This window comes from Salvia hispanica, chromosome 4 (assembly GCF_029641045.1).
Source record: "Salvia hispanica isolate PSC_SH4W2 chromosome 4, Shi_PSC_v1, whole genome shotgun sequence".
Taxonomy (NCBI): domain Eukaryota; kingdom Viridiplantae; phylum Streptophyta; class Magnoliopsida; order Lamiales; family Lamiaceae; genus Salvia; species Salvia hispanica.
In genome coordinates this window covers 1336978-1358212 of record NC_142695.1, presented here as the reverse complement: position 1 = coordinate 1358212, position 21235 = coordinate 1336978, and the positions used below count along the sequence as shown (strand labels likewise).

Here is a 21235-nt window from a genome sequence, read left to right as displayed (position 1 = left end):
TCGTCCCACCTTGCCGAAGCGCCCATTCAGTAAGGCTGAGCTCGTGCTGACGGGACCACGCGCCCCAGCCACACGGCGCCTTCTGATGCGGTGTGAAGCCCACTCGCCGTGCAAGTAGGCTTTATTTTTTAAACATTTTCATTTTTTAAATTTTTTTTAAAAAAATCAGGAATTAAATAAATAAATAAATAATTTCCACTTTCCCAAATATTATAATACCATCTTTTTACTCATATTTCATTTTTAAAAAAAACTATCCTTCAAATTATTCCAAAATCACGGAGTACTATAAATACTCCATTCACAAAAACAATCACACCAAACTCTCTAATTATGTAGTAATTTTTAATTACCACATATTTTAGTTATATGATTTCGGTTTTTAATTAAGTTTTATTAATAAAATATTTTTTGTTTAATTGCATTTTTATTCAATGCATATAATATAAGCTTGACAAGTAACCAATTACTACTACTACTTTGCATCACCTTTCCCTCTTGTAAATTGCCATCCATGATAAGCCCCTCTTCTTCTCTTTCTAGTTTTTGGATGACGATTATGCATCACCGAGTAGAATTTTTTCATACTTATTGTTTTGAAATCTTATTATATGGAGTATGCATTTTTCCAATAGTTTTTCAAGCATTTTATTAATAAGAGAATTTCATTTAGTGAAAATAATAAATTTCTCCTTATTTATGATTAAACAATAGTATAAATTAAAAAATCATCCTTCTCTCTAAATCACACTCTGTTGAGCTAGATACACAAAACATGGCGAGGATAGTTCCCATGGCATCATCAATTAAACCCTCCCTCACCTCTTTCAAATTCTCTGCCACTTCTCGCTTCGCTCTTCCTCGATCCGCACCCAATTTATGCCGCAGCCTCTCATCCTTGCACCTATCCAGCGGTATGTTTCCTCGATTCTCCACCCCTAATTTTTACGATTTGTTTTGTTTATCACCGATTATCGCGTAATTACGAGACTCATTTGTGCTCCGAAATTGTATGATTAACTGTGTGTTGGACTCGATAGTGATGATTTTATGTGTGTTTTGTTTGGTGCGATTGCTGAATTTGAAGGACTAGTTTCGGATTGGAATGTGGTTGCTGTTGATAAGGAAACAATTATTGTTGTGTTTAGGAGAGAAAAGGAATGAGCTAGTTTATAGAAGTAGTAGTAGTTAGGTAGCTAGTGTAGTGAGGGAACAATTTGAAGTCATGCTTTTTTCCTTTTTTTGGTTACTAATTGGCAGAAGTTTTGCTTTTAATGGTCTTGTTTGTCACAATCAATGAAGTTCTGTTATCTATGCCATGGATTCTAGGTTTACTTCATCTAGTTTTATTAGAATTACATTCAGCTTTGTTTGTTGCACATCATACCAGTATGCTATCCGGATAGAGTTTGTAGATTTTCAGTTGTTTGGAGTAAATGCGGAGGGGGTGGTTATGCGAACTCGAACTGAGTGAATGATAGTATTGAAGGAGAAAATTTTAAGCATGTTATCGATCTTGATTTAACTATGCAAGTATTTCTCACCTCACGATCTCTATATTTGTCCAGTAATTCCGCAGTTGCAACCGTTTGGGCTTAGAACATCTAAGCTGTTCAAAGAAGATGTACGTAGCAGATCAGTAACCGTTGCGGGAAATGCGACTCAAGCAAGCAGCACAGCTACTACACATGAAAATGTTTTGGAGTGGGTTAAACAGGACAAGAGAAGAATGCTCCATGTTGTTTACCGTGTGGGGGACATGGACAGGACCATAAAGTATATTCGTTTTGTGTCGCATTTAATAGGGTGTTCTTCTTGGCTTTCTGGTTCCGTAACGAGAGATTATTTTTGTATATTTACATGTTGGCCACAGATTTTACACAGAGTGTCTTGGGATGAAACTGCTGCGTAAGCGAGATATACCAGAAGAAAGATACACCAATGCATTTCTTGGATATGGGCCTGAAGATTCTCACTTTGTGATTGAACTCACTTACAGTAAGAAATTGCCAGTATTTCTGAATTAGTCTTCCACTGACATCAGAACTACTTGTCTGGAATTCTGGATATCAAAGCTTTGAACTTTGGATCAATACAGACTGACACAGTTATATATTGTTTGCATTGTTTACTAATATTCTATCCGTTGATGTTTCCAGACTATGGGGTTGACAAATATGATATTGGCAGTGGTTTTGGACATTTTGGGATTGCAGTGGAGGATGTAAGCTTTCACACAATTTATCTAACTATGCTGCATATCAATTCGGAATTAAATTATATTTTTAGCACCTCATTCTTGATGAAAGTAGAATCATATATCTATTTCCATTTATTTTATCTTTTTAAACTATCAAAACTGTCATATAAGGTAACTTCTTTTTGTCCGAAGCAGATCAATGTCGATGAAAGTTTTGTTCTCTTGAGAATTCTCATAGATATTCTAAATTTCACTGTGTCTCTTCTTTTCATAGTTATTTTTTCAAGAGTGTGCAAGAATTCCTATTTACTAGCATTTGGTGTGCAGGTATCAAAAACTGTAGATTTGATAAAAGCCAAAGGGGGTAAAGTATCACGAGAACCTGGGCCCGTCAAAGGTGGCAATACAGTGATAGCATTTATAGAAGATCCCGATGGCTACAAGTTTGAACTTTTGGAGAGAGGTCCCACACCCGAGCCATTATGTCAAGTTATGCTTAGAGTAGGAGATCTTGATCGCGCTATTGAATTCTATGAGAAGGTTTGAATGTTATGTCTTTTCTTGTAATCCAAATTCATGATTTCTTGATTGAGATATCAGTGTTTCATTATGGTGGACATCTCTGCAAAATTTTTAATTTCGAGCCACTTTTGTATAGGCTTATGGCATGGAGCTTCTTCGCAAGAAGGACAACCCTGAATACAAGGTAAAATTGTGCTTCTCGTTAGATCTAGCTGGTGGTATATACTGCAATACTGAATCATGTCACATCAGTTTCCATCTTAGAGAACTGCTCTTAGACAACGAAATGTACTCAGTAGAGTTTGTCGTCTTTTCAGTATACAATTGCAATGCTGGGTTATGGTCCTGAAGATAAAAATGCTGTGATGGAGTTGACATACAATTACGGTGTCACTGAATATGACAAAGGCAATGCTTATGCACAGGTTCTTTCTTCCTCTGATTCTTGATCTTCCGCTATAACTTATATAAGTAAAAAAAGGCAACATTTTAACATCTGATTGACTATATCTATCTTCCAGATAGCAATAGGGACAGACGATGTTTACAGAACTGCTGAAGCAGTTAAGCTATGCGGAGGTAAAGTTACCAGAGAACCCGGGCCTTTACCTGGTATCAACACAAAGATTACTGCATGCCTGGATCCTGATGGCTGGAAGACGGTATTGTCCTTAGCACGTAGAGTTTATCTATCTTTTAGATGAATTATGTGTAAGTATTTCAACCGACTTAAGTACTTATAACGATCCTGTGAATCTCTGCAGGTTTTCGTTGATAACATTGATTTCCTCAAGGAGCTGGAGTGAGCTACCCCAAACTTTACTTTCCAAGTTCTTTGACTCAAAATGATATGTTATGGTAAAACATATATTAGGTTCAGTTTTGTAGATTAAGCATTTGATGCATTCTAGTTCATTTCTTTCTGTCCATCATTAGAATATATTGTTAGCAAATTACTGAATAATCATATATTTTCTCTGTCCAATTAGGTGATTCAGTCACTATCTCACAATTTGCTTTCTAGTAAATTTGGACTGGTGTATAATTCATTTACCTTGAAAGAGCTTCCTTTATTTCAAGTATTAGATGCTTCTTGAAGTGGTGATGATCTATTGTAAAGCATGTGTGGAATTTGTGAGTTTTGTAGGAACAAGAAAGTTCCAATGTGGCCAAAAAGTTTAAATTCCTCATATGCATCTTTTTGGGCTAAGAGCATCCGCAACGCCTTCCCACGGTTCCATCACGGGGACGAGATGGGGGTGGGGATGCGTTGCAAGTGTCCCGTTCACCCATGCGTGAACAAATATTTTTTTGAAAAAGAATTATAGAAATGAAAAGTAAAATCATTTCTTGATATGTAAAATCTGAACTACCTTTAGTTAAAATTAGTGAATGCCCAATATTCTGTATCAAATTTGGGGTATATTAATGGTTCCATTTCCATGCATAATCATTGTTATCCCAACATTAATATACACATAACAATCAAACAAGCCATAGACTATAAGGCACAATGCATGAGTATATGAAATAAAATTCTAGAGAAATAAATATAAAATAAAATTCCTAATAAGTAACATATTCAACCCTCATATTCTCCATTACCAAGGATTTGAGCGAAACTAAATTCGGACTATGAATAACTAAGTTGGAACTATCATGATTCCTCTCTTTCTTGATCACTTGAATAGCTTTAGTCGCGTTCGAGTAGTAAAATAGTCGAGCAGATTGATGCATGGCGAGTAAGATCCCCCCATCTTCGAATGCTTTAACGAGATAAAGCGTATCATGGTAGAGATTTATGTTTTCTATAAAACGGTCTATAGCTTCGCCATCCAAAATAACATCATGTATATCATAACGTATATTACGTTTGAAAACACAATATAAAATATTGTAAAACGATGGTTGTGAATATTTGTTAAGTAAATCTATTACTAAATTATTTTCATGTATACGGTTGTTTAATGAAAAAATCACTTTTTTATGGAAAAATGAATAATTCTAAAATATTGTAATTGTTTATATTTGTTAGGTAAATCTCTACACTCATTCTCTTATTATTATATTATTATTTTCATGTATACCTACGATTGTTTAATGAAAATTTCACTTTTTTATGGAAAAATTAATCATTCTAAAATATGGTAGTAATTGTTTTAGGTTTCCCATATATAATAAATTCATACATAAGTATATGTATTTTTTAAGTAATTCTATTTCCCAAACGAATTGTCACATAAGTTCTAATTTGCAACGCGGTAATATACGAATTAATTAAGGCAAAACGCACTTGCAAATTTGTTTTTTTTTTCCCTTGTTTGAGAAATATATTTAAAGTTGTTGGCGGCATGAATATTCATAAAATTCTGGTGTAGAAAATGTGCTTTTTTATTTATTATAAAAAACAATAAAAGGAAAACAAATTATCCACACAATATATATTATCAAGTTAATTTAATTGCATTAATCTATAACTTAGTAGTACAAGAAAGACAAAGCAAAGCCGACCATTTTTAAAACCTATGTAAATGTCTATATGATAAAAATTATATATGGAGCTTTATCTACGACTATATAGATAGGCGATCCCTGCCGGTTGACTAGGGCTTAGTCGCTGCTGATAAACTATTAGGTCGATTTTAATAAAATATTGTGCCATGAAAATTGGAAATTTTAAGAAACATAAAAATCGTTTATTATCATTACAATTTATGGAAAATGGAGTAAATTTAGGAACATCTAGCTAGACAAAGCAACACAAGTAACAATATAAGCACATGAGTATATAAAATAAAATACTAGAGAAATAGCAAACAATGTAAATATAAAATAAAATTCCTAATAAGCAATATATTCTACCCTCATATTCTCCATCACCAAGGATTTGAGCGAAACTAAACTCGGACTATGAATAACTATGTTGGAACTATTATGATTCCTCTCTTGCTTGATCTCTTGAATAGCTTTAGTCACGTTCGAGTAGTAAAATAGTCGAGAAGATCTTTCTAGAGCGAGTAAGACCCCCCATCTTCGAATGCTTTAACGGGATAAAGCGTATCATGGAAGAGATTTTGGCGTTCCACAAAACCCTCTATAGTTTCGACATCCAAAACAACATCATGTATGTTATAACGTATTCTACCTTGGAAAAGACAATAGAAAATATCAGGAAGTTTGAGCATACGTGGTTTTCTCTTGATGACATAATCTTTAGTCCATGATTTGTCATCTCCATATTCCTTCATGCACCATATTTCAACCTTATCATCAAAGTCATCATTGCTGACGCACAAGCGTCCACCCAAAACAGATAGCGCATAATAATAACTTCTTTGACAATGTTGAATACTAGGAGGACAAGAAAAATAGTTGAATAGCTCGGTTTCAAGATCGATGCAATAAACCTTAGGAGGGTTACTTTTATCAGCATAAGTACACGTAAGCCAGTGAAGATTCCCATTCATAAAATAAGGCACGTCCATTTGATAAAACAATTCCAATTGGCTATCAATAGGAATGCTTTTCCAATGTTTCATTCCTAGAGTGTATACTTGACATGTAATGGGAAAACTCACATGGGCAAAAATCCTAACAATCTTATACTGACCACTTTTACTCATTCCAAACCCAAATGAATAATCTTTTGATTCACATTTACGACCCATATCACGACCCATTTCACATTTACGACCCATATCACGACCCATATCGATCCTGACGTACTCACGAGTGATTGGATTGCATACGAATACTTCAAACAAGGAGTCCATGTCGATCATGAAAAGCAAGCCATTAAGGGAGCTATGTATAAATGGTTTATTAGGGTTTGGAAAAAGGTGAGAGAGAACCGAACCTTTGGGTGGTTTGAGAATCAGCTCATTATCACCAATAAACCCTAAGAAGGAGTATGCCCTTGAAAACCTGAGATCTTTAAAGGCGGGGAGGCGGGCGGGGGACAAGGCTGCCTGACGAGAATGCAACGAGGCAAAGTAGGGGCTCTTCACCAAATCGCGCCATGACCTACAAACACACGTGGAGTTCATGATGGTTCGAACGGGGAGTCTTGAGAGGATGTCGATGGTGATTCCTGGCGGAAGATCGTTCATATCAGTACCCATGAATTTTGGAGAAGAGAATGAGATGAGAGTTATGATTGTGAATTTCGTGATACAGTTATATATATATATATATATATATATATATATATAGTAAAACGATGGTTGTGTATATTTGTTAAGTAAATCTCTACACTCATTCTCTTGTTTATTAAATTATTTCATGTACTGTACGATTGTTAAATGAAATATTCACTTTTTTTATGGAAAAATGAATAATTCTAAAATATTGTATAATTGTTTATATTTGTTAAGTAAATCTCTACACTCATTCTCTTATTATTAAATTATTTTCATGTATACGATTGTTTAATGAAAAATTCACTTTTTTTATGGAAAAATGAATGATTCTAAAATATGGTGGTAATTGTTTTAGGTTTCCCATATATGATATATTCATACACTTATATTTATAGGCATATTTATAAGTAGAGTATATATTTTAATTAAATCTCAACCCTCGTTCTTTTATTATTAAGTTATATTCATGTATACGATTGTTTAATGGAAAATTCACTTTTTATGTGGTAACTGTTTTAGATTTCCCATATATACTAGTGCATTCATACTATATTGTATATTAAGGCATTCACAATATTGAAGCATATCTTTTTTGAATACTTGTGTTAAGTCAAACCAATCATATATCCGTCAAAATAAAGTAAGAGAAAATAGCTCCGTATCAAAACAAATCTATTGTGGGTTTTTAAATGAGATATATCTATTTTTTGATTTCACACAGTAACAAATGGAAATCACTTTTCAAAATTTTTGTTGTATTCAATACCAAAGACCTTTATAATTCTATATTCAGAGAGAGAGAGGAAAAGGTGTTTCAAGATGGGGATGCGTTGCAAGTGTCCCGTCCACCCATGCGTGAACAAATATTTCCATTTCTAACATTTTGAAGAATTAAATTTTCCTAGAATTGAGCTATAAGTAGCCAAATATATAATTCTTTTTACCATTATTTAGTATCCTAGAATTGATTCAAGAGTTAGGTCCAAATATTACTCAAAATAAAGACTTTGACATAATAGAATTATGGATTGACAGATTTATCCTTCAAAGAATCTAAGTGGAAAAGTGAAAAGGTGGAAAAACAGGGTAAATGTGTAAAATCAAATTCATTTCTTGATGCATGCATATACAAATCTTACCTATTAGGCAAGATTTCAATTCTTTCTCAATTGGCATGAATAGTGCGGACTCCATCCCAATTGTAAGACCCTAACAATTAATTAGTGGAAGGTGAACATCATAATTCCCCCGTTGAGCCAAGAATTGCCCAATTCTTACATAATGAACCCGCCCTAAAATCTAAACTACTTTTAATCAAAATTAGTGAATGGCCAATATCCTGTTTCAAATTTGGGGTATATTTATGGTTCCATTTCCATAATACACAATCATTGTTATCTCAACATTAATATACTCTCTCTATCCAACTAAAGATTTGCACATTTTTTAGTGACACGAGATTTTAGGAGAAATTGTTAGGTAGAGTAAGTAGATAGAAAAAAATACTCCCTCCATCCCACTCAAGATGACCACATTCTTGAGTGGCACGGGAATTTAGGAAGTGTTGTTAGGTGGAATAAAATAGAGAGGAAAAAAGTAGTTGAATATTTTAATAAGGAGAGATGGGAGATTAGGTTATTTCCAAAATTGGAAAGTGGCCATCTTGACTGAGACAAACAAAAAGGAAAGGTGGTCATCTTGAATAGGACGGAGGGAGTAGTTGAATATTTTAATAAGGAGAGTGAGATTTATTTCCAAATATAGAAAGTGAACATCTTGAATGTGACAAACTAAGAAGGAAATGTGAACATGAAGTTCTATTCAAGATGTCGGTGTATTATTGCCCGCATTTTTTTCAAAGCCTGTCTCAGCCCGCCCGATATTCCACTATTCACCCGAGAATAAATCGATAATACAAATCATGAAACCCATTTATGTCCTTCTCTATTTCGGTTTTCCAACTGCATCCTACCCCCTCTCTCGTGAATCATTTTTCTAGACTGAGCCATTGCATGTTCCTCTCTGGTTCATTTTGGTTGAATCGTTTCTTCCTAATCTGAGATCTCCCATTTCATCTTCCACAGCGTTCAAGCTTCCTTTGTGTTCTCTATTTCTCGTCTTGGTCGATTTTGATTAGGGTGTTGGATGATTTCATCTTCCTCGATGTTTATTTCTACATCGATTTTTCTTCTTGTGTGTTCCTCGTGATTTTATTTGGCGACCGGAAATTCCAAAGTATCGATTTTGGTAAGGCTCGAGTTTCATCAACGGAGTGTCATAGTAATAAAATACTCCCTCCAGTCCCATAAAATTATATGCACTTTCCCAAATAAATACTCTATCCGTCACAAAAACTACATATGGACTAAGGTCCGCCGAACTAGTATATAAATTCACTTTAATACAAATTATGTAACTGCTACTAGAAATGTCGACTTTGGGGGTGTTCGGTTGGCAAGACTAAATCTCATGATTAAATATGTATCATGTTTGGTTCATAAGATTGACTCCCTCAACTTAATCCTAGATGAATAGTCTCATGATAATTAGTCATAGCCTCTCCTCCCTTCAACTAAAATAATTCTACAACTTAATCTTAGATGGATAGTCTTATGATAATTAATCATGGCAACCGAACGCCACCTTTGTGTAAGGTTATTCTAGAATAAATTTTCTTAGTTAGGGGTAATCTTGTCTTACATGGCTTTTTCATGAAAACATAGTATTAAACCATAACACACTTGGGAATCCATTTTCAATGGTGTATTAATTCAACCAAACATAAAATGAATGGAAACTAAACTAACACTAACTTCGTGCATGAAAAACACACTTCCATACAAATCATGTTTTAGTAGTACTCCTACTATATAGTGTAAAAAGAGGAAGCCCAACATCAACAAATAAAATTAATATTTTGAAAAAAATGTAAATGGGTATTAATATAAAACATTAAAATTCATGTAAGAATTTTAAGAAATATAATATTCACATTCAACATCAAGATTCATGCAAGAATTGTTGATAAATGAGATAAATGATATACACATTCAACATCAAGATCCATGCACACTGAGATGATATTCACAGAATCAATGTACGATGCATCCAAGCATGAATTGTACGATAGGTAGTAGAAATATCCATGTATTATTATGTACTATTAATAGAATTCTCTAGAATTAAGTTTTAAAATGCTGATATTATCTAATAAAATATCTAGTTTTTATCTATAAAAATTTAGATATATGCAAATTAAAGAATAGATTAGGGGATTCTAGAATAAGAGATGAATGCATATAAATAGAGGTGAATTGTATCATTTTATACAAGTTGAAAAGCTTAAAAAATAAAATGTTTCTTAGTTTGATCATTATGTTGATATAAAATAAAATCAATACTCGATTAATTTTGTAATAAATGGAACATCTACTCATTCGAACAAGAAAACATAATTTTTACAACACATTTACAGAAAAACAGAGGGGATAACTGGACGACGACGAAACGACAGGAAACGAAATTGAAATGACATGAAAACTAAATAAATCGCGCCTATATACTATAATTCCCGTCCTTGACATTTTGCTTCTTCCATGATGCTTCACCTCATATTGAGGTCAGGGGGTCGGCGATGCCCCACATCCTCCTCGCGGACGGGGCGAGCAGCAGCGTCTCTCGTGACATAACAAAACTTTCACCTTATAACCAAAAAAAAATGTTAAAAGTTTTTCTATTTTTTATTAAATGGAAGTTTAAATGAAAAAATAAGTAATGTTTTAATGATTTGTAGAATATTTCATATTGATATTCCCACAAACACGCCAACTTCAATTTCCGTGAAAAATAAATTTGGAGAAAAGTAACAAAATAAAATTATAAAATTTATTTGTTTAATAAAAAAAAGTTTATTAAGAAAATAACTAGTATAAAATATCAAAATTCGTGTATGTATAGTTGAATACCAGCCATTCAAAAAATCCAAGAAAATTTCATATTGTTATTAATTTTGAGGTTGTGAATTTAAAAGAGTAAATTGCCAAATAAATTCTAATCAAATTTTAAACCGACTAGCACAGGGGAGTGATCAATTGCTAACTCATCATTTAATTGCTAACTACAACTAATTTGAGGTCATAGGATTTTAGAAAACGTGTGATCTACAATTTATCACGTGTAATTTTTGTTTTTATTAATTAAATAAAAAAAGATAAAAAAAATCTCCAAATTAGGATTTTGGATGAAAATGTCAATATAGTGTTTCGGAAATATCAACACACTGCTTTGAGAATGTCAACACAATGCTCTAAGAATGTTAACTCATGACTTTGACATTCTACATGTATTATATTGACATGTTTTATATAGCATGTTGACATTTTTTGCTATACGAAAAAATTAAAAAATTTTGAATTTTTTTTTCAAATTTTGACGTCGGAACATATGCATGTAGGATATCGTTGGAATTCTTATAAAATTATCTTTAATTTGATATAAGTTATATGAATTTAAAGTTTTGGAATTTCTTTTAAAAGTTAGTTATAACTAATTTTGTAGTTAATTGACATTAATACCCTTATTGATATTTTTTTGAATTAATTCTATAGCCTTATTGACGTTTTTTTGTTGATGTATGACATTTCAGGGTTGATAATCTAGGCCCTTAATTTGAATATAATGACTATTATTTAGTTATAGTTAACAATTAAGTGTTGAATTAGCAATATAACACTCCCCCACTAACACATCTATCATATATTTAGCCAAATTTAATATAATTTTCAGATTAAAAAATGTTGTTTTAAAAAGAAATTTAATTTCCTAAAGTGTTTGAATTCAGTCAGCTGACGCTTCTCTTCCACTTCAATCAACCCCAATTCAACAAACCCTAGCTTCAGCCTCTCACCCCTCAATTTCGTTTTCGATTTCTCATAATCTACCTCTAATCAATGGGAGCTGAAAACCGAGACAATCGAGTAAACGAAAACGACAAGAGCGGGAAGAGGAAAAACGAAACGGAGCCGGCAGCTCAACAGCAACCGTCAAAGAAGAGAAATCGGAAAGAAATTGCCATCTTTGGAAATTACAGACACTATTATGGTTATAGGGTAATGCTCTCTCCTTATCTGTATGTTGCTATCAATGTAATTGCGAATTGATTTGTTTATAAATTTGTTTTAGGTCGTGATGTATCTATTTTCAATTATTGTTGTTGAGCTCCGGCATTGGAATATATGTTGTGGTAAAATCTGGATGTCTAGTGATTGTTGTAGAAGGATCACAATCAACATATTTATGAGTGAATTGACTATAGAATAAGGTCCGGATAAGTGTTTATTTATCGATTGTTTCTCCATTAGTGTGGGGGGTGTTTGACTGGTTGGTGATGGTGTTTACAGGTTGGGCAGGGTTTAGATGAAGATCCGAGACTAAGTGTGATGAGAAGAGAATGGTTTGAGGGCAAGGATTGCCTTGACATTGGATGCAATAGTGGTTTGGTCACAATATCTATAGGTAATAGTAACTCCTAAATGCAACATCTTATGGCTTTTATTTGTTAATTTCAGTCAATTCTACTTGATGTGGTTGTCGTAGTTTTACAAGCATTGATCTCTATAGTTTATCTTTCTTGTGCAGCTAAAAAGTTTGGTTGCCAGAGCATTGTTGGTGTTGATATTGATGGAGGTAACTATTCCGAATTTCCTGTTTTAAAGTGAACTTCTTAATGAATTGAGATTATTCGGTGTATTCTCGAGTTGAGATTGTTTGTATCCTTGTTTAGTTTCTCTCTGCATATACTTTATTGATGTCAATTGGTGATGATAGGAGAGTTTTCTGTGTAGCTTGTAATAGGAGTACATGTTTAATTTTGAATGACATCATGACTTATATCTGTCCATCAGATATAAAAAATCTTTGCTTGTATTCTTTCTCATCATGCATACATTTCAATAATACTATCTATTAATAGGAAAGGTGTAGGCTGGATGCTTTGTTATTGGCTCTAAATGTATTTCGTGTTTATGTTGCTGGTGGTTTTTTTACATCATGGTATTTCACTGCTATCCACTGCATATAGAAGAGAGTTGAAGATTATGATTTGTTATATGTTGTGTACAATGAGAAGCAAATTTTTACATATACAGCCAATGGCTAAAATATAGAAATCTTGGACCTTTCAAATTGGGTAATTGAAACTCGTGCCCTGATTCGGTCTTTTAGATTGGTTTTCTGTATTTTCCTCAAATATTTTTATTGCCTACTGCCACTCTTGACTTTGCAGTAATCTGTGGAGACTCCCTGGAAAATAGATGAAGTCTTTCTTATAATAGTTGCTGCTTATCACTTTCAGCTCGAGTCGAGGATGCTGACTGGACTCTAAGGAAAATCATAAGGACAGATAAGCACAAAGTGACCTCAAAGACTCCAGGAGTAGCTAATGTAGAGCCGGCTAATGGGTTGCAGAATAGTACAACTAAATCACGAGATGAGAACATCAGTGATTCCCCTCATTTGCCGCAAAAAGATTTGCAAAAAATAGTCTCTTTTGAGAAAGGGAATTTTGTTCTGAACTGGCACCCACCAGCAAATAAATCTTACCATGCAATCCTCTGGTAATAGCACTTACTACTTATCTTATCACGTGCCTGCTTTTGTCATGGTTGTTTTTGTTAGGGAAGTCTGCAATTGTTTTGAACTTTATTAATGTTGGCAGTTACTACTGAACTAGAGCTCCATGAATTCATCTTTAAAATGAGATAGGCCATGTATGAAGATGTAAGTGAGAAAACCAGCTTCCTCTTGTTTCCACAACTCATGTAATTCATCTTATATTTGCTTTGATCACGCTAGTCCTAGTCTTTATATGAGAAAACTTATCAACATTAATTTACATTTTGTGAATCATTGCTTTTACATATGAAAAACTTTAATCTCCTCTTCGTTTTGTGCCTGATCGAAATTGATTTGCTTTGCAGTTTAAGTGTGACAAAATGGATACATTTGAACTGGGGTGATGATGGTGTAATTAAACTATTTGCAAAAGTGTGGACACTTCTCCAACCGGTATATTTACATTTACTGATTTCTGTTTATTTGCTTTGAAGTGTGACAAAGTGTTTACAATAGCCATTTATTTACTCTTGTGGCAGGGTGGAGTTTTCATTGTCGAACCTCAACCTTGGACCTCGTATTATAAAAATCGTCTCGTTTCTGAGGTATGCTCATTTCTTATCTACTTGTTTGTCACTATGATAAGGCTAGCAGTAACTTTCTTGAGTAGTGCATAACAGTAAATTGTATTTCAACAGACAACAGCTGCCAATTATCAAAACATTCAGATAACTCCAGAAGATTTTCAGGACATACTTTTAGACAAGGTAAAACCATCTTTAGCTTTGGAAATTTTGTTTACAAACTTGTACTAACAAACTTTGAAGTTCTGAATGATTCTTTGTGATGGCAGATTGGATTCCGTACAGTCGAGAACATAACTCCAAGCTTATCAGGTAGTAAATCGGGATTCGAAAGGCCTATCCTGGCTTTCTGGAAATGAATCTAGTCCAACATCACTCCAGGTTGAAGAAATTTTGGGAGCATTAGTAAAAATTGTCATATATTGTAGAACTATTTTACCCAATTTTTGCTTTCCCTTTTTGTGGCAATGGGTTAATATCTAAACTCAACACAAGCGGAATGTATGGGTTATATCTGAGGAAAAAGTTATTTAATTGAAAGGTTTCTGTGATATAAGTTGAAGTATCAATTGAACCACACCAAAATCCACTTTGATAGTTGAGGTTTATATACTTAGAGCTCAGTTGGTTTCCTTTGCTTGTCTTGATATGATAAGTTAAAGATAATATGCAAATTTCAAAACTATATTTTAAATTATAACCGAAAAAAGAGTGATGATTTATATAATTTGCTTCTTATCGTATTTGAACCCTTTGTTGCATCAACTGCCCTTTTTCGTGCCTCAGACGAAACGAAACAAGTAGCAAAAGCATCTTTTTACCTCTTCTTCACATTCGAGTCATGGATTTCGGAATCTGATATGCAGCTAGTCGACTCCAGCAACGCTTTGGCTGTGAACTAGTTAGAGAAAGAAAGCTATACAGGCGAGCACCATACGTAAACAGAAACCTCGGCTAACAAACCACCACGAATGATCGAGAAAAATATTAAATGCCTTGCATTTGTATACAATACACACACCATTCACTAAATCAACGAGTATCAAAGATTTGGTAACTCCATCTGTTGTCACCAATGAGAAAATAGTCAAGTTGCACCAGCCACAGCCAGTGCCATCTTTAGCAACATGTTTCATCTACCATGGTAGCACAGATAGCTCAAAAGAGGATCAAATCCTGAAATTTGCAAATTTTGCTTATTTGAGAAATAGAACATAGAAAAGTTGAGTTCAATATGATGGCATTCCAAGTTTTGACCACTACGCGATGGTCCAGATAGATCAGTAGTAATACAAGTTTAACGTATTTAACTAAAAAGGAATAATAGTAATTTAAATCGCGAAATTTGATCAAATTTCGGCCAGTCCACAAGGTTGAAAATGAAATATTAAATCACAAAGTTTCGACTTTTCTCGGTTGTCCTTTCCGCGTACAAAGAGACATATTTGGTGATGCCCAAATCAATGTTTGTTTGATTAAAATAAAAAAGAAAAGAAAAGAGATGAAAAAAATACTTATTCTAACTAACAAAATCGTTTTGAGTATTACCAAAGACGTCATTGTTACACATATGGGATACTTTTTAAAAAAATAGACCTTCATGATTTAATATTCCATTTTCAAACTTTGTGAGACTAGCAAGAATTTAACCAAACTTCGTGATTTAAATTGATAGTATTACCCAAACTAAAACCTCTAGTAATAAAAGAATTCGGCACTTTACATGAGAAGGCGAGGGAACGCGAGCAAACCTGAAGTTGTCCGCATATTCACTTGGATGAAGAGATGCGGCGCAAGGAAGAAATCCAACTACTTGAAGAAGCGTGGTTTTCATTTGCCTCCATAGGTAATATAGGTTTTGAGGTATTTCCTTTTCCGACAACAGCATGGGAGAACGAAGTGGATGGCACATTTGTGTTACTGAACACCTAAGCAAGAAGGTAAATCACATGGATCAAACAACTGAGAAATACATATACCAATCAACAAATAGACAGACATCAGTAATACTCTTTTACGTAACAAGATGATAATAACTTACATTTCTGTCAACAGGAGTGCCATGAGTGACATTTCGACTTGTTGGTGATTTGAATTGCAAGCGTACACCAGGACTAGCAGCGGTATTGTTTGACCTCATACGGTCACCCAAATCAGATGGAAGAGGAGCATTACTGCCTATGAGCCCCAACAAATACGATATGCAGACTCAGCTTTTCTTCTCAGTATCTTTCACAGATAAAACTAGTTCGTATTTATATTATATTGATTCTACGCTACCATCATAAACTATAACCCAAATTTGAGCAAAGCACAAAAAAAGGTTGCATCTTCAAAAGACCAAAAGATGAACTCATTCCTTGTTCTTGTAAAGTATTTATCGAAAAAGGATTAAAAAAAAAACCAAACACTTCCATAAAAAGAGTTAATAACTTTGATTTTAGGCCGGTAAATAGAAAGTTCCATGAATGGTCACAAACTAAGAGTCAAATCTCCAGTCCAGTTGGAGTTGGAAGTAAAGAACATATTTTTGGTTGGCAAAATTTTTCTACTAACATGAAAAAGCACAAATGTTAATAACCTTGATGCTTTTCTGCTTCTATCGGAGCCACTTCACTGCTTTCTCCAGCAATCGGCTGTGAAAAGTAACAAATGGTAATATGAGATTGGTTCACTAGTTTGCTGTGCACATCAGCTTACACAGAACTTGCCAAACAACGAGGAAGCTACTAAGTGAGATAAAAGAACAGTCGATACCCGTTTTTGCGTTTTACTTGTTTGTGCTTGCTGATATTTCAATATAGTCCAGTCAAATACATAATCAAACTCACAACCTGCACGAGGCAGCACAAAATTTTGAAGATAGAAAAGCAAATGGAGAGCAGTATGGTATTTCGTATTTGGCTAGGCCTTCACCTTCACGAGTAAACAGTTCACGGAATAAACGTTTCAAAAATCCATAATCAGGTCGCTGGTCAAACGTCAAAGAATGGCAGTAGTGGAAATAGGAGGCGAATTCCACAGGGTGGGACTTGCACAGCACCTTCAGGAAAAACTCAACATCACGTAATACTCAACAAGATTAAAGAGACAGGGAAAAGAAGAGAGAGTTATCAATGTAACCACCTCAATAGGAGTTGACAATTTTTTCTCGCAAATCTTGTCATACTTCTGCTTCTTGGTGGCAGCTTTTAATCCCTGCCAGGGAAGGCTATTCACAGGCTTACAGTTGGTTAAAAATGAAAAAGAATGACACTCGAAAAACAAAAATGTCAAAATGAATTAAGGAGAATAGAACAAGGAATCGCTTACCTTCCTCTCAAAAAATATAGAAGCACGTATCCAAGGGACTCAAGATCATCCCTTCGGCTTTGCTCTACAAAAGATGGATAGGATAAGAGGGAAGAAGATGGGTTACATAATATCTATCATAGATATCACGGTTCAATAGTTATCTTTATTATCCTCGAATGGCCCCACACAAAGGGAAAACAGTCTGTGCTTACCAATTCCGAGATGGGTGTTACAACTTGCATACCGTGCGGTTCCCGTCAAATTCTTATTCTCCCTGTACAAATAAGAAAGGAAAGCATGATAAGCACGAATCATCATAAGGCCTGCAGCGAATTGTTGCCACTATAAATGGAGAGACATATTTTTAAAGTCAAATTCGAACATGGTAAGCTAAGAGATTACAGAATGTTGAAATTTTCAAAATGAGTTTGTGTGCTTTTTCAATCTTGCAAAGTGATATTTTGAGTTCGCCATCTTACTTTTGCAGGCAGATATCAAACAAGTGGGGGAAAAATATCATTAAGATCGCACCTGTAGGGAATATGCCGGTTTGATGTTGAATCACGGTACCTTTTAGCCAAACCAAAATCAATAATATAAACCTAGGAAGGGAAACCAGAGAATAAGATTATTGAAAGAAAGAGGTAGCATGGGGTAGAGACACCAGATGCACAACAACCAACAAATGCTTTTACCTGATTCGCTTTCCGACCGAGACCCATGAGAAAGTTATCAGGTTTGACATCCCGATGAAGGAGGCCTTTAGAATGCACAAATTCTATCCTGGTTATCTACATGGAACAAACGTTCAGAAATGCTGGAAACAAGAAGAAAACAAAGAGCTCTGATTTTGCTAGTATGTAGTTACCATTTGATCAGCCAACATTAACACAGTTTTCAACGAGAACTTCCTACCACAATACACGAAAAGGTCTTCAAGGCTCGGTCCCAGCAAATCAATGACTAGAACATTTTCATCTCCATTGACACCAGACCACTTTATGCCAGGTATACCACCTGCAACAAGATATATGTTACATACATTTAAAAGACTCTGAAAGACCAACTTAAGTAAGGGAAAACAATATCCGTACGTAACGAAAGTGATATGCATATTTTCATTATTAAATAGTATGGCAATCTGAATTTTCAATTAATTCATATTTCTAGAATGAACACACTAACTCAGGTAGAACACAAGCCCTATTATGATGCTGCAAACTTGACCTAAAGTCTCTCCTGGTCCAAACTAACTACTCCCTCCGTGTGTTTCCTTTGGGCACGGGATTTAAGAAATTGATATTTAAAGAGTTAAGTGGAGAGAAAATAAATTAGGCGAGAGAATAAAGTAAGAAAGATGAAAGGTGTTATTTTTGCTAAAAGGGAAATGGCTCATTTTAGGTGGAACATCCCAAAAAGGAATACGAATAACTTATGGTGGAAGGGAGGGAGTACGATTTAAAAGTGATAATCACAAGTGACTCATGTCAAGCTGTGGCTTACATTTTGTTTAAAAGCAAACAAAATGAAGTCAAGCATGTTAAATTTCTTCAAAGCAATAAATAAACCAAATGAGAAATTTTGTTTCCTGGTTAAGAGATGTGGCGTCTAAACAGCACAAAAGTAAACTAATCCTCACTCCGATCATCATTCATAATATATATGTATGCATAAATGACAGCTATGTGCAGGCCAACGTACTTCCCCCTTGAAGAGAACGGTATAACTTGGCCTCGTAGAGAAGCTGGGGGTGTTTGGTCTTATTGTTTTCCTGCAAAAACGCAGAAAATCCAGTTAGCAGCAGCCAGCTACACAGTACACCATCGTCATCGTTTTCAACATTAGAAACATTGGAATCAGCCATTCACTTATCAAATCTATGAGTGTCTACATAAATAAACGAGCAATTAGTGCTTCAAACATTCACAACAAATTATAAAGGGAAAATTTCCGCAAAAACCCACAGAAGTTTGGATTTGCTCGCAATTATGCCATGGTGAAAAAATCCGGTATCCTACAATGTAATATTATATTGATGCTTTTCAATCAAACGATATCATTTTCCTCATGAATAGAACGTAAAATTTTCCGATTCAATTTCACCAAAAATATCTCCATATGACAATTGCAAACAAATCATAACTTAGCTATTTTCCGGCTAATTTTCAAAGTCACGGGATGGTTTTTCCAGCAATTGCCTAATAAAAAAATGAGCCCAAAGAATTTTAAATGAAAATTCAATCTTAACCAAAAAAAAAACAACTCAAAACAGGATAAAAAATGAACCACACACTTCAGCATGCAGGTTTCCATAAACAGAAATCCAAAACACTCAACAAATTAAGCATTTTTAAAGGACAAACAGTAGCAGAGACTTACGATCTTCACTGCGACAATCTCAAACGTGTCTATATGCGTAGCTGCAGAAACACAAGTAGCAAAAAAACAATTCAGCACAGTGAAACACAAAAACTTGAATCAAATTGAGATGCGCAAAAATCTCACCCAAAAAGATATCACCAAATGATCCACTGCCGATCTTACGGCCGAGCTTGTATTTGCCTCCGACTATCCGCTCCATCAGATCAGCGCCCCAAATCCAATCTCAGCTATCATAAATCGGTTCCGAAATCCGCCGATTCGCGAGGGAAATTGAATTTCCGGTGACGGCGAAGGAAAGCCACAAACGCAGGAGTGATTGCTGGGTACAGGCGGAAGATGACAAGAGAGAGAGAGAGAGGGGTTTGACGAGTTGTACCTCGCTCACGAGGGCTGGCAAAATTGCTTGAGAGAGAGAGAGAATTGGGTAATCACTAATCCGTAATTGAGTAGGTGGACTTGTGTGCATTGACGGCTTGTACCTCAGGGTACAACAATACTCTGTAACCGACGAGGTTGATGACGTCATATATATTTCGAATTTTGATTTATCTTGGATCTAGGATTTAAAAATTTCCAGCTATTCCACTAATAACATTTTTTTTTTGAGAAAATCCAATACTAAATTGGTACATATACATGATAAATAAAATTTTTGTGATGCCACGAGCCCGCGACTAAGGCCATCCGCATCGCGTCTCGATGTTGTCTCTATCTCGTCATCGCTCCATCTCGCCCCGGTCTCGTCGCGTGTCTCGCGCGGAAGAAGACGTTGGTGCTAGGTGTGACGCCCAATCGCCGGCCCGCGAGTGGGTGTCGTCACCATGACATCATAAATAATTTTTTTTCAAAATTTCGATTTTTAGAGTTTAAAAATATTTAAACGGTAAAAAAAATAATTTTTTTTTTATTCTATAAATACTCCTTTTTCATTCTCCATTCTACACACAAACACATATCTATTCTTCTCTCAAACCATCTCTCTTTCCTCTCCAATTTTTGTAAAAATGTCTGGTGACGGAAACTCCGGCAGCTTCGACTTGAACGAGTTTGGGTTTTTTTTAATTATGTATTTTTTATTTTTTTAGGACTTGAATTATGTTTTTTTTTGTTTTTTTAGGATTTTAAATTGTAATTTTATTTTATTTAATGAAATGTGTTTTTATTAATTGAATTTGTTGAAAATAAAAATAAAAAATGAAATTGAATGAATAGTTAAGAGATGGAGGGATGGAGGTGTTGTTTTTAGTTAAGAGATTGGATGAAAAGTACAGTGGAATTTATATATGAATAGTGAAGAGATGAAACGGTTAAGAACGGATAAAAGACATGAATGCAGGTGGCCTAAATAATGAGTTTTTCAACCTAAGAAATTGTGTTGTCAAATCGGACGGTTGAATTTTTTTGAACGTTATTTTAATTTTGAAAGTGAAACAAATTAGAATTTGATTTGATCACTTTTATATACAGTTAACCCTTGAATTTAATGGATTAGATAAAATGTC

At 34.5% G+C, this 21235-nt stretch overlaps 4 protein-coding genes across 4 annotated transcripts; 2 read left to right on the top strand and 2 right to left on the bottom strand.

Moving 5' to 3' along the window:
• The first annotated feature begins 748 nt into the window (after positions 1-748).
• LOC125192572 (putative lactoylglutathione lyase, chloroplastic) lies at positions 749-3801 on the top strand. The gene is made up of 9 exons (XM_048090186.2): positions 749-914; positions 1569-1776; positions 1874-1998; positions 2160-2224; positions 2528-2740; positions 2859-2906; positions 3040-3147; positions 3244-3384; positions 3487-3801. The coding sequence occupies exons 1-9, from the start codon at positions 776-778 to the stop codon at positions 3526-3528; spliced, it is 1089 nt and encodes a 362-aa protein (XP_047946143.2). The 5' UTR covers positions 749-775; the 3' UTR covers positions 3529-3801.
• A 1929-nt stretch (positions 3802-5730) lies between these two features.
• LOC125193311 (putative F-box protein At2g02030) lies at positions 5731-6843 on the bottom strand. Its single transcript, XM_048091080.2, has one exon. The coding sequence runs from the start codon at positions 6841-6843 to the stop codon at positions 5731-5733; it is 1113 nt and encodes a 370-aa protein (XP_047947037.2).
• Positions 6844-11697: 4854 nt separating this feature from the next.
• On the top strand, positions 11698-14619 carry LOC125193368 (S-adenosyl-L-methionine-dependent methyltransferases superfamily protein). The gene is made up of 8 exons (XM_048091139.2): positions 11698-11969; positions 12261-12375; positions 12499-12546; positions 13214-13475; positions 13839-13926; positions 14013-14078; positions 14172-14240; positions 14327-14619. The coding sequence occupies exons 1-8, from the start codon at positions 11811-11813 to the stop codon at positions 14414-14416; spliced, it is 897 nt and encodes a 298-aa protein (XP_047947096.2). The 5' UTR covers positions 11698-11810; the 3' UTR covers positions 14417-14619.
• Positions 14620-14995: 376 nt separating this feature from the next.
• LOC125193367 (casein kinase 1-like protein 3) lies at positions 14996-20160 on the bottom strand. Its single transcript, XM_048091138.2, has 15 exons — positions 19857-20160; positions 19731-19771; positions 19053-19122; positions 18220-18368; positions 18047-18142; positions 17883-17953; positions 17564-17625; positions 17370-17433; positions 17184-17268; positions 16974-17100; positions 16815-16891; positions 16639-16693; positions 16099-16235; positions 15809-15985; positions 14996-15233 (listed from the first exon to the last, which is right to left on the bottom strand). The coding sequence occupies exons 1-14, from the start codon at positions 19930-19932 to the stop codon at positions 15827-15829; spliced, it is 1269 nt and encodes a 422-aa protein (XP_047947095.1). The 5' UTR covers positions 19933-20160; the 3' UTR covers positions 14996-15233; positions 15809-15826.
• Between the last annotated feature and the right edge of the window lie 1075 nt (positions 20161-21235).